This window comes from Danio rerio, chromosome 23 (genome assembly GCF_049306965.1).
Source record: "Danio rerio strain Tuebingen ecotype United States chromosome 23, GRCz12tu, whole genome shotgun sequence".
Classification (NCBI taxonomy): Eukaryota; Metazoa; Chordata; class Actinopteri; order Cypriniformes; family Danionidae; genus Danio; species Danio rerio.
Window position 1 is genome coordinate 31653442 of NC_133198.1, and position 14043 is coordinate 31667484.

The following is a 14043-nucleotide window of genomic DNA, read 5'->3' on the forward strand; positions in this document are numbered from 1 at the left end:
GCATGAAACCAACCGTGCTCGCTTAAACACGCCCTCATTGATGACGTCCGCCAGCTCCCATTGGCCGTCTCTTTATTTCTTACGTTCGGTTGCCCCGCAAAGAACGCCCAACGTGTCAGTCGGCGCTCAAGATCTCCAGTAACTCTCCTTGCAGTGAAGTAGTTTGACCAGACAATTTAAACCCACCGCCGCACTGATTTAAACCCCTGGCAATGGACAATATCAAAGACGGCTGGTTCACCGAGACGTGCACGTTATGGCCCGGCCAAGCCATGAGTCTTCAAGTGGAGGAAGTGTTGTATCATAAAAAGTCGAAGTTCCAGGATGTGATGGTTTTTAAAAGGTGAGTCCTCCCGGTGCAGAGTGGCTGCAATTAGCCTATTTGCTAACTCCCGTATTTCTGTCAGAACTTAATTCAAGTTATCGGTCACCGCTAATGCAAGGAGCAGTGTGATTTACTCACTTTCCACTGAGGTGTTCATTCAAACAGCTCGCAGGTTTTGGGTGTCTTGCTGTGTGTGTGTTTTCGGCTAGCCTGCTAACTGCATAGCCTGCTGTAGGGCTGGCGTGGCACTGACTATTCAAACTGAGTTAATGCTTTCAGTTTATTATAAACATAACGTTAAGTATTGTATTGCAGTGTCATACTGTTTTAATATATACGTTTATGCATTATTAAAGTGTATATGCGTATAATAATCATGTGGTACATCACCATTATTGAAAAGAACAGCATGTCACTGGCCTTTATATTCAATCTAAACACTTATTTCTGCTCTATTGGAGGTCTACACACTGACTTGTTACCAAATGTGATTTACACTGTTTGTACTGTAACGTCAAGTCATTCATACTAAAATACAGATTTATAATCGATGTCTTGAAATGGTTAAATTATTATATTGGCACGTGATGATGGGTGTTTCCCAATAGGACACTGAAATATGATAGTCCTCTTGCGAGAAACCAAGTCCTAAAAATGCATATAGAGACTAATTTTATACCTACTCTGAAAAAAGGAATCATAAGTAGGTCAAAAAGTATTATTTGGAAAATGTTTAGTTTCTTTTAAGTAAAATAGTTATTTTATTCACTTACTGCATTTATTCATTTATTTGATTGTTTTACTAAAATATATATTTAATTTTAATTCAATGCGTGTTTGTATTTTTGGTCAAATCAGGGTATCTGCGTGGTTTTAATGTCTTAAGTTTCAAAAACAAAATTTTAGGCCTTAAAACGTCTTGGATTCATTAAAATATGGTGGTTTAGGTCTTAAATCATTTTAAATTGGTCTTAATTTTCCTCTGTCCAAATACCAATTGACCTGACGTCCATCCAATCACCAGCAACCCATCTTAATAAAATCAGGGGAAGACAACTAAAAACAATTACACAGTTCCTCATGATATTAACAGAGCAGTTTATCCCTTTGTTATCTTCCACTCTTACAAAAACTGTTTACAGAAAGGGGAGTAGACATAATATTTATAAATAGGCTATTAGGCATGAAACGGAAAAGGTATGAAAAAAAAGAAGTTGCACCTGATCAATTTGGACCAAAAGCCAACAGATATACTGTATATATATTGATTTTTTTTATGTAATTGCCTCCAAAATAAATATACTTTTAATAATGTTAAACTTGCATTTATTTCCCAGTGACGGGTTGCAGCCAGAAGGGCATCCGCTGCATAAAACATGCTGGATAAGTTGGTTGTACATTTTGCTGTGGTGACCCCAGATTAATAAAGGGAGTCAGCTGAAAAGAAAATGATTGAATGAATAAACTTGCATAAAAAAAAAAGATATATATTTTTTATAATATATATATATATTTATATATATATATATATATATATATTATGTTTAAAATAGTGTATACAACTACAGTTTTCTTGTTTTGACGCATTAAAGTGTTGCTAAGAAGTAATTACTGTGGCAAGCAAAAAAAAAAAAAAAACATTTTATTGGCCTAACCGAGCCATTAGTGTTTAGCCCTGTATAAGTCTAAAATTTCAGTCATAATGGTCTTAAAAGGGCATTAAAAAGTCTTAAATTTGACTTGACAAAACCTGCAGAAACCCTGTCAAATAAATGCTCTTTGGCAATCTTTCGAAGGCATAAAAATCAATCAAATGGTTTTCAATCATACTGCAGCAAAATTACAAAACAATTCACCTTTAATATAGATGTAAATGTTTTCCCAATACATCAGATCGCCTTAATTTTATATTTCTGAGCAAAACTAATGGTAAAGTATTTAGAAGTTTAAATCACAATTGAGAGTTTTACAATAGCTTATTCAGAAAAAATAAGCATACTTAAAAGTATATTTTGATATGCATTTGCAAATTAAAATATATGAAAAGAGATTAGTTAGGTTATTGCACAATGTCGTATTTTAATGTGATAAATTTTTTTATATTTGTTTGAATCTAATTTTGCTGTATTTGTGTATAAATATTTCATAATAGGTAATCTATTGTAATATGATTTATTTCATTCATACTAATAATTTGTATCTTAATGTTTATTTTAAATATTTTAAATTTTTATTTATTCATTCATTTTCTTTTCGGCTTAGTCCATTTATTAACAAGGGGTCACCACAGCGGCATGAACCGCCAACTTATCCAGCATATGTTTTACGCAGCGCATGCCTTTCCAGCCGCAACCCATGACTGGGATACATCCATACACACTCATTTACACACCCACTTAAACACTATGGTCAGTTTTAGTTTACCCAATTCACCTGTACCGTATGTCTTTGGACTTGTGGGGGAAATCCACGCGAACACGGGGAGAACATCCAAACTCCACAAAGAAATGCCAACTGACCCAGCTGAGGCTCGAACCAGCGACCTTCTTGCTGTTAGGTGAACGTGCTAACCACAGCGGCACCGCGTCAATTTTATCTATTTATTAATTTATTATTAAAATATTTTATTCAAAACTATTCCATAGATCGCTTAACACTTTCTTGTGGCCCCAATGCAGCTTTGGCCTCATGTCATCTCGCATGATGCATTCTTCTTTCTTCTTTTTGCTGGACTATCATGAACAATCTCATCATTACTTCTCTTTTCTACAGTAAAACGTATGGAAATGTGCTGATTTTGGACGGGGTCATCCAATGCACAGAACGAGATGAGTTTTCTTATCAAGAAATGATCGCCAATCTACCTCTCTGCTGCCACCCTTGCCCAAAAAAGGTTTGTACATCAGGAATTTGATATAGAGATAATGTTTGGTTGTTTAATTTTCGTATGGTAGAATGTTTTCCTTTGGCTTAATTGTTTTCCCCGCATTTCTCCCATCAGGTTCTCATCATAGGTGGAGGAGACGGTGGTGTCCTAAGAGAGGTGGTCAAGCATCCTCTGGTGGAGTCTGTAGTTCAGTGTGAGATTGATGAGGTTTGTTAAATGTAAAAACCTCACTGCCAAAGTGAAAGTAGTGTAGTGTTACAAAGCATATCCATTCCAAAGTCTGCAATCATTTTGAGACCATCCAGAATGTGGTGTAACTGTAACTGAGCAGTGAATGATCATTATCTTTCAGAAATATTTCTTAAGTGGTGCTGTTTAAAAAGGGAAAAAGAATGACAGTCATTTTTCCCCTCCACAGTTTAAAGAAGACAGACTAGTTTATATAGCAAACATTCCTAATAATATAAGGTATTTTTACAACAAGAATCATTTCATGTCTTACTAAATCATTTTAATGAAACTCATTTTAAAAACAGGGTCTCCTAATATTTTTTGTTTAGAAATATACTGTACATGTCAGAAGTATATTGTTTCAGTTTACATAAATATGTTTTTACTTTACCCACTTTTTGTTTCACAGAAGTTATTAAAGCCCAAACTTTAGATGTAAAGTTCCATATGTGATCAATCTGTTTCTTATGTGATCAATCTTGTAAATTTGCACTGCTTAATGGTAGCACTGTTTTGTGTAAATACATTTGACCCTGGCACACTGAAGGAATCAGAAACATATTTTAGAAATGATTGTTGCAGCATATCTGATTGTTTTGACATTTGCCATCATGCTTTAACATGCTGCTTAATTTCACGAATCTTATTTTCCCCCACAGGATGTAATAAATGTCTCCAAGAAATACCTTCCCGGAATGGCGAAAGGCTTCTTCAGCCCCAAGCTAACTCTGCATGTGGGTGATGGCTTTGAATTCATGAAGAAAAATCAGGATGCGTTTGACATCATCATCACAGACTCCTCAGACCCTGTCGGTATGCAGCCCTTTGTGTGGCGTTGAAGTTTCTTCTTTGCATTGGTAAATAATGATTTACAGTTTGCCTCCCAGAAAAACACAGTGTTCATTTCAGGCTGATCTCATTTCACCCTGTCATAGGACCGGCTGAAAGCTTGTTCAAAGAGTCTTACTATCAGCTCATGAAAACTGCACTTTGTGAAGGAGGAATTCTCTGCTGCCAAGGTTGGTTGAATTGTTGATCTAAAAATAAAATGAAGAAAATGAGTGACATGCATATGGTGAGTTTGTAAATTTTAATTTTACAGGAGAGTGTCAGTGGCTGCATTTGGAGCTCATCAAGGAAATGCGGACCTTCTGTAAAACCCTATTTCCTGTAGTGGACTATGCATACTGCACCATTCCCACGTATCCAAGTGGACAAATCGGCTTTATGCTTTGCAGTAAAAATTCGGTAAGACTTTTGACTAGTAAGTTCTACTAAAGTTTTCTATTTCAAATAAATGCTTTTTAACAAAATTTTCTATTTATAACAGAATAAAAATGTTTCTTAATTCCTCACAAAATATTATACAGCACAGCTGTTTCAATACTTGTTTATAATGTTTCCTAATCGCCAAAGCAGCACATTCTGATTTTGCCATCACAGTAATGTTGCTTTTTAAAATGTATTCAAATAGAAAGCTCGTTGAAAATATTTTACTAAATTGTTGTTGAGCATAAGAGACTTTATTTTATTAAAATCTTACTGAAATAAATTATAAGTACCTTCTACCTCAGAAAGTAATGTATTTATCGGAGGAACCTTTTTGCTGTTCTTACTAGAACTATGGGAAAAAGTACTCACCTTTTTTGGCGTGTTAGTTCTTGCTGCACTGGGAATGATTTTAGTTATAGGACATCCATTTGGGGAATTAAATAAGCTTCTACTTCAGAGCAGGATCTAATCCAGCAAAAAAGTAATTGCACATTATAAATTACTTGTACAATTATCCTTTTTTTATGGAAATCAATAACCATAATAATCAAATCTAATAAAAGTAGGGCTCTCTTGAAACTGGTGGTCATGTATATTTTAAAATATATATTTATTTTAGTTGTTTTGGGATGTGAGTGTCTGTAAAGTGGAAGCAAAGCTGGAGAGAGGGTTTATGAGATCAAGAAAGTCTCTGTGAGCTAGAATTGTAACTTGGGATTCCTGAAGCACAATTATGATAATACCCTTTTTCACCAAACAACCTACATTGGCATCCAAACAGCACATCCAATGTGTTCATACAGCGCTCCGTAATTTAAATAGACAGATTATGAGTGAAAATTACCTGTTCATGCAGTAAGCTGTAATTTGAATAGACAGATTAGAATTGATAATGTGTTCAACTGTGTTCCGCTGCTTTCAAATAAGATGCTCAAAACCGTTTCTGTTCATCTTGGTCATTTTGACCCCACCCTCATCCCCTTAGTCAAGCGGTTTTTCCTTGTAGACCAGTAATGCTTTGGTCCTACTTATCCACTTTTTCTAGTTTAGAGCCGGTGGTTTGGGTGTTGACGGAAAAAAAAGCTAATTTGGAGTGAATCTCCGGCTTTATACCATCATTTGAACTGACTTTGTGTAAAATGGAGCATAGACCACCGGGAGCATGACGTGCTTGTGAAACCAGTAAGATCCACAAGATGTCATCACCACCCTATTATGAAACATCAAAATCCATTGCTGAGTTTTCTTTCTTAGTAGTGTTTGATTTTGATTGCAGTGCTTGATTATTTAGATTTCTTAGTGATGGGGTGAATGCAACCAGGAAAATAGTCCAGTGGACATTATTTCTCGGTGAACTGGGCCTGGTGACTAGTTCCTATAACTAATCACTGTAAATCCCCTAATAATGTTAGGGGTATTACCAGTATGTTTTGTTGTTTATTACAGAAAACAAATTTCCGTGAGCCACTACGAGAACTAACAAGAGATGAAATTGAGAGCATGAGCCTGAAATATTACAATCCTGAAATCCACCGTGCTGCTTTCATCCTCCCAGAATTTGCTAGAAAGGTGAGATTTGGGCTATTTGTTTTATATTCACTTTGCTCTTTACTTTGTGTAAGAACAACCTGAATAACCTGCTGTTTACACAGGTACTAAGTGAAGCATAAAGGGCTTGATGGGTGCCATCTTGTCAACACGCTGCCTTCTGTGAAAGCAGAACAAAACCTTCACTACAGCTTTGATAGCTGCCACAGCACATCCCTCTCCAGCTAATGATTGGTCAACGGACTGCTACAAGTGCATATGCCTTCTGTGGGGAAATTCTCTGGTTCTCTGTTCCATCAGTGCTTCTGCCAAGTCTTATAAGTTATTTCGGTTTGGTCCTCCCACATCACAAATTTCTGAACTATACAAACTGACAATCAAGCATGTTGTTTGACAGATACCATGGTCTTACTTTCTCTTACTCGTGTTGAGTAATGGAGTGCAACATTTCACTACATCTGTCTTGTTTACATAAGTTAATAAATAAATAAAAAACCATGCAGGTATTTTAAAGGGATAGTTTGCCTAAGTATAAAAAATTGCTGGTAATATACACACCCTATGGCAGTCCGAGATGTAGGTGTATTTTATTGTTTTTTTCTTTCAGTATAACATTAATGGTACACATTCAGGATGGTTGGTCTTCATTGATTTCACTTGCAGTTGATGGTCACCATTATTTTAGTATAGTATCCTACATAACATGTTTTGTGTTCAACAGAAGACAGGTTTGGAACCAGTGAAGGGTGAGTAAATGTTGACTGAATTTTAAATCTGCAACTGAATTAAACTCGTGTGTGTGTGTGCGTGTGTGTGTGTGTGTGTGTGTGTGTGTGTGTTCAGCAGAAATATTGATCCTTGGTGATTCATTAAATTCAATTGAACAGACATTGTCGCATTGAATAAAAAGAAATCTATACAGGCAAACCATGATTAATGCACATGCATCCTGGAAGTACATTGAGCCTCTGCAAATGGTCTAGTTTGTTCAAAGAAATCACATAATGTTTGTGCTGACACAAACCCATACAATAATAATATTTAATTTACATTGAATGATGTCTGTGTTGAATTGTTTATCAAAAACAACAAAAGTTTTTAAACAGGCTCCAGTGTCTGGAAGCTTGCACTTTAAAATTACTTGAAATCACTTTGCTTCATGAGGCTCTGAATTAAGTCTATTAATTTTGTAACATTTTTTTTTTAAATAGTTATATTTCTCAATACCTTACTGTATTGCCAGGTTCTTGGGTACTCATTTTTTTTTGGTCTTTCAAAGTGTCAGTAGCCATCGACTTAATTTATTAATTTTATGAATCCTCAAGCACCATAGTTTGAGGTAAAAAACCTTTAAAAAAATCTAAATCTTGGTTGCTTTGAGGGTGCCATAAATACATCAAGAGAAATTTTTCATTTTTGGATAAAGTATCCCTTTAAATATCTGCATATGCTCTCTTTGAACACTCAGAGACTTTTAGGTCAGTAATAATTGCAGTTTAACAACAGTAAATTATTGTCATTTAAAAGGAGATAATATAGTACTGTTACCTTTACAAAAGTTGCTTACTGCAACTAACTAAAGTGGTAATATTTTCTGCAACTAATATTTTCTCCCCTATAAATGCTTCCTGTTTTCCTTCTTAGCCAGTGAAGGTGACATGTGGGTCCTCTGTGTGTGATTTGTGTGGTCTGGTTTTCCAAAAAAAATTCTGATTACAAGAACTGTATAGTGCAAATAGGTGTTTGGTTGAGATGAAGATTGATATGATATAGTGTATTTCAAATGTATGCTTCTGTGGGATCTGTATGATGGAATGACTTTGAGGTGTCTTTTAACATTAGAATTACTGGAAGTCTCAAACACTGAGGCATATTATTGAACAATTATTGTGAAATATTTCAGGGCAAAACAATTAATGGTGTATTTTGTGGGATAGCTGAAGATGATAATACCTTTTTAGGGCTATAGTTGCTAAGGACAAACTATTTTGTAGTGTCAGGTTTTACTATGTGGAAGGGTTTGTCTGTCCTTTTACCGTTTCATGATTATGATGTACATTTCTTTTTTCAAATTTCATAAATTGTTTTTGAAATAATAAAACACGTGCAACCTTATTCTATATGTTTATTTTTTACATTTGTAAGTTGTAAGAGTGAATGTTTATAGTGGTTGTAAAGTGCCGCGCTAAGCACTAGATGGCGGTAATGTTGCAAAAATTAGCACAGAAGCATTAATCAATTACGTCAAGATGTTTATTTTTTGAGGTAAATAGTTTTTTGCTGTTCTGTTTGTTAACGTGTAACTAAAATGTTGAACCTTATGTTATCAAATAACGCAATAGTCTGAATCTACAATTTACCCCCATACTTTAGTAAAGTACTATTTATCATCATTTAATCACGACTTTTATTTTTTCTCACACAAGGATTTTGTTTTGCTCTCTTCTAACTATAACAACCCTGGTATGAAGTCATCAAAACTCCTGCTGAGACAACAGGAGAATGTGGATTTACATTTTACTCTGACGCCAGATATGTTTGAAGTTGGTTGGGAAGTGAACGTTAGATGTGTTTGGTAGCGGTCAATTGGCATGAATTCTTCAAACGCATTTTATCACGATTCGGCTGGGGGCAACTCATCTCAACACTGTGTTAATCTCTACAGAGCCCGGGGCCCCGAAGTCTGTCCGTATCTGTCTGCTGTGAAAAATGTGCTCAAGCGCGGGTATTAGGGCTCCTAGCTACATGAACTCAGTTGGGATGTGTGTCTGCATATCCAAAGAGGTGTGTGGGTGCCAGGAAAGCTGACCAGAATGAGAACAGGACAGGAGCCCATGACCAAAGCATGTTTCATTTGCACAACTCAACCGGTAGGCTACCCTTTCTCATTCTTGCATAGTTTAATAAATTGAGAGCACACATTGATTGCTTATGCTCCACGGGACTGTGGGTACAGAATGCAATGAGAAGTATTTAAAAAGTCACCATGAGTGTAAACTTGATGGCTCATTTGGTTTTTTATTTAATTTCTTTTAGGAATTATTTGCTATAATTTTTCTGTGCACATTTTTAATTATACTTGTGATTTTGTGTGAGCTTCAAAGATTTTAATTGATTTTACCATTGTTGAAACCCTCAGTTTTGATTATATTATTATTTTATATTTTTTTGTACCCAAGATGCCATACAGAAAATTTCACCAATCAGAGATGCAATTAGTGAGGCTTTTAAAAAGAGATATTTACCTCCACCAACCTCAATCAAACACACAAGGCAGGCCTAAGTAACTGAAGTAATCTACACGACCTTATATAAACTGTAAAAAATGCTGGGTTCCACACATGTTGTCCTAACACAAATCAATTAAGTTAATTTATTGTTTTTTTTTTTTTTTTTTTTTACAAATTTAAGTGGATTGAACATAAAACAATCAGATTGTCCCCCCAAAAAACTGTAAATTCTGTTGGTTCAGCTTATATTAAATAAGTAGCTTGAACCAGCATCAAACGTACGTTTTTGAGTATATATAGAAACCTCATTTTATAAGGTGTCTGTTAGAATAATATTCAAAATCGATACAAGTTAAGAATTAATAACACCCTTTACAACATTGTTAATTATTACCAAAAATTGTTAGTTGTCATGAATAAAAAAGTATACTGTCAAAAGAACCAAATATGTGAAGATTGTGATTTAATAAAAATACATATTAATTTCCCTGTCAAAACAACAAAAAGAGCTTTAGGTGTTATGCTGTCATGGGATAAAATGGTTATCTTCATAGAGAAATGATCAGTAGACATCTTAAACACAAAATAATTTAACATAAACCTAAAATACTGTAATTTACTCAGCCTTCAGTTGTCACAAGCCTGTTGAGTTCAATTGAAAAATGCTTGAAACTGGTAACCACTGACTTCCATTGTAGATGTTTTTTTTTCTAGAATGTTAGTCAATGATTATTGGTTTCTGTTTAAATGCTTTCTTTTGTATTCAACATAAATAAGAATTACAAAAGGCTTTGGAACCACTGAGGGTGATTAATTCTCATTTTGTGGATCTCTTTAACCCTCCTTAAACCCTGAGTGAAGGAACACTTCACATTTGTAATTTCAATGCAAAGTTGTTAAAGTTATGGCTGAACCTTCCCAAACTAACAGGCTAGATGAATATGTCAAATACTAAACTGGTCACATGCTGTCCAATGGATCAATGACACTGCAAATAAATTCTTAACCCAGGATTTTGGCTCGTAGAGTGTGAACTACTCAGACTGTGACTTGTCAATCGTTAAGCAAAATATCCCAGTTATTTTCTCCACTCAGGATTTGAAATGATCCAGGGTTAAATTTTATATGTGTAAAAGTATAACACCTATTAGATTATATGCCTTATCGTGGCAGATTATTTGCTTTTTTTTTTAAAGAAATGGAAATAGATTTTAATTCTAATCCATTATCTAACAATTTTTTTTGCTTGTGAAGTAAAGTCAAACCAGTCTCATTCTGATGAAGTACCTAAATACATTTCTGGAGAGCACCAAACCTACGCCATACCTGCCAACACTCTTGTTTTTCCCGGGAGTCTCCCGTATTTCCGACCAATTTCCTATTTGTTCTGTCTCTCGGATTTTCAGCTACAAATGTTGGTAGGTATGCAGGAGGTACCTTTTTGTAGTTTTGGTTTTTTCGAATCCGCCAGAGTAGAGCAAATTTGTCTTGTGAGTGCCATTTGTGCCTGCACTTCTTGCGTAAATCCACCAGACGCCACTCTCGACTGACTGACTGACCGACCGTCTGAAACCCTCTACCACGTCCCTTCCCTAAATCAAACCGATAGTAAAAAGCACAGATTGACCAGTGCCCACCCACTTCCCTAAACCCATCCGATAGTGTTTTAAAAAGCACCAATTAATCAGCGCCTACCCACTTCGCTAAACCGATAGGGTTTTAAAACGCACCAATTGACTGCGCCCACCCACTTCCCTTAACTTAATCGACAGTGTTTTGAAAAGCAGAAAAAGAAAAGCCCCTTGATTTTTACCACGGTTTCAGATTTTACACATTCTCACCCTGTTATTTACTTGTTTGTTTTATTTTTTGACCATTCTTCGTCAGACTCAAACCCCATCGTCATGGTCAACTCAGCTCTGCGTCTCAAATCCTCCGACATGCGCAGTGAGCCACTGGACAATCTGGTAACAGCAGAAAAGCCGTCCACTTGGAGATAAGCGGTCAGCTGGTTAGCGCTAAAAGGAACGCCATCATACCACCCCATAGCATTTGCTTTAAAGAGTAAATGCAGCCATACATTCCTTTGGCTACATAATTTGCAATCTCCAGAAAAGTATATAGGGCCACGTTTTTAGAATGAGCTTGTGTTGCGTTAAATGGTTACACTTGATTTTAAGGTGTGCCATGTTACCGTGTATCTATTCATTAACAACTGAGTATTATTAATTTAATTTATTTACTATATGGTTAGGGTTAGAGTGCAGGTTGTTTAGGGTTAGTTGCATGCAATTTCGCATAATTAGTTTTATTTGAACAACAGGAAATATGAGTAACAAAAAAACTTTAAAAATGTCTCTGATTTATATTGAGTATTTCTTTAAAACATAACATTTTTTCTGAGTTATTAGTCTTGAATAGCATTCTCGTCTAATGAAGAAAAAAATTACCTTAGAGACCATTTTACATTAACATTTTCCAAAAATATTTACAGCTATACTGATTCAACCATTATGACCCTTTATATTCTGCAATAATGTTTGTTTTACTACATATTCCTACACACTAAAATCCACAGCTACATTTCCACAAAACCATAATTCTTGTTATTCAGTCCCTTTTTTGTTTGCCCATCAAAAATGTCTTGTTTCTCCATGAAGACAGCTTTCTCAGCTGTTCCAGGTGCCAGACGGTTCGATGGCAATCTGATGGAGAAGGAGGAGTTGTGCTCAATTACACTTTGCAATGAAAGCAAACCACCACCGTTCACAACAAAACAGCTTAGTTTGATTTCCTTATATTGATATCACAATACCATTAAGTAAGAACGTCACATAATTACAGCACCATACTTCCTAAAGCGTAATTCGCATCTCATTGCGCTCTACATAGATGTAAATTATAATTAGCATAAACAATGAAGGCCACAGAACTTTTTAGAATCACATTTTTCCGCTGGCTCCGTCATCATCTGTGTTTTTTTTTCTTCTACTTCTTCTCTTCGCATCCGTTTTAACTCAAATCAGGACCATTTTTAGAGCTCTGACGTGAGCATGGTGGCGCAGTTCTCCCCACCGGCACAACGTCTGGTTTGTTGTGGGGTTAAACTACTCAATGCTTTTGTTAGTTCCTAAGCCACCCACTCCCCCACCCTCTCGCCTCCATCCTCCAACCGCTGCGTCAGTAGGGGACTGGAACAGGAGGTATATAAGGACCCTGCCACCTGAAGCTCTCAAAGACCCAGCTTTACTCACCACCAGGAGCTACAAGGACTTCAAAGTTCCTGCTTTCACTACTCTTACTGACCTTTCGCCGCACTTTAACTTCAACCATTTTATCAGTATGCAGCTTTTGGCCAGCCTAGTGTCTCTCTTGCTGGTGCTGTATAGTGTCAGAGCAGCAGCTGTGCTTCCACTGGAGGAGAGGAACCCAGCACAAAGTAGGGTGAGTGACTTTTATTATCTTGGATTTTGGGATGACATTTGTTTTGTAACTGTAGAGCATCCAATTCTTAGGTCCAACTGTTGTAAGTAACTGGAAAGTCTTGCGTTATGGTTAAAATTAAGTTTTATTTTTCGCCACAGGAGTTGAGTAAAGAGCGTAAGGAGCTCATCTTGAAGCTGATCTCTGGGCTGCTGGATGGAGTAGACAACAGCGTTCTGGCTGGAGAGATAGCACCAGTCTCCTTGGATGTGGAGGAGCCCCTGGAGTCCCGTCTGGAGGAACGGGCTGTCTACAACCGATTATCACAGCTACCGCAGCGCGACCGCAAAGCCCCCTGCAAAAACTTCTTCTGGAAGACCTTCACGTCGTGTTAACGGCGCAAGTCCTGCAACGATCCTCGCTGATACCTTGACATGAACTGTGTAGACCTCCACTGTAAATAATACCATCTCCAGTGTCTGAAGAAAGGTCTCCGTGGACTTACTCTGACACAGTCTGTTTGTTAAAGACATTGATGATATTTATTTATCTATTTATTTATTGATCGATTAAGCTATTTATGGACCTTTGTTGTTTTTCCGCATTAAAAAAAGAATAAAGCATGGTTAAGATAGTTGCTTTTTTTGATAAAAGATGTCTCATTTACTGTGGTCAACATTGGGAAAAGCTTCAAATTATGTTATGCTGACTTCTGAATAAATATATAATTGTTTACCGAGTCAGATGTGATGCATATTCAAGGTCTCGCAATAGAAAAATCAAGCATAGGATGGACTAAATTACACGTTCACAAGTGTGCTTGTTTAACACGTAATGTATTCGATTAACTGGCTGACAGTTTGTGTGGTGGTAATTTTCCTTGTCAGTGAATTATATGTAATTGCAGACGATGAGAGGTTGTGCTTGAGGTCATTATTCTAGACTAAACCCTAGTCTAATAATTATTTGCTTGTAAGTTTAAGTCATTGCCACATTTTTTCCTTTCTTCCAGAGTGCCTTTTGGCAATACAAATGGAACTGAGCCAAACGAGAGGGAGGAAATTGTTTTTCCAAAACAAACACTATCATTTTGAGACGGTGTTCTAAAAGATCATATATTTTTATCC

At 36.2% G+C, this 14043-nt stretch overlaps 2 protein-coding genes across 5 annotated transcripts; both read left to right on the forward strand.

Moving 5' to 3' along the window:
• Window positions 1-82: 82 nt before the first annotated feature.
• srm (spermidine synthase) lies at window positions 83-8381 on the forward strand. Of its 2 annotated transcripts, none has more exon segments than NM_201034.2 (8): window positions 83-343; window positions 3098-3218; window positions 3327-3419; window positions 4103-4256; window positions 4379-4462; window positions 4546-4691; window positions 6162-6284; window positions 6368-8381. In NM_201034.2, coding segments are annotated over 8 exon segments (870 nt in total). In that variant the 5' UTR covers window positions 83-212; the 3' UTR covers window positions 6386-8381.
• Window positions 8382-8485: 104 nt separating this feature from the next.
• sst6.1 (somatostatin family member 6.1) lies at window positions 8486-13653 on the forward strand. Of its 3 annotated transcripts, none has more exons than XM_073938715.1 (4): window positions 8486-8528; window positions 8929-9133; window positions 12520-12937; window positions 13078-13653. In XM_073938715.1, the coding sequence occupies exons 3-4, from the start codon at window positions 12608-12610 to the stop codon at window positions 13309-13311; spliced, it is 564 nt and encodes a 187-aa protein (XP_073794816.1). In that variant the 5' UTR covers window positions 8486-8528; window positions 8929-9133; window positions 12520-12607; the 3' UTR covers window positions 13312-13653.
• The last annotated feature ends 390 nt before the right edge of the window (window positions 13654-14043 follow it).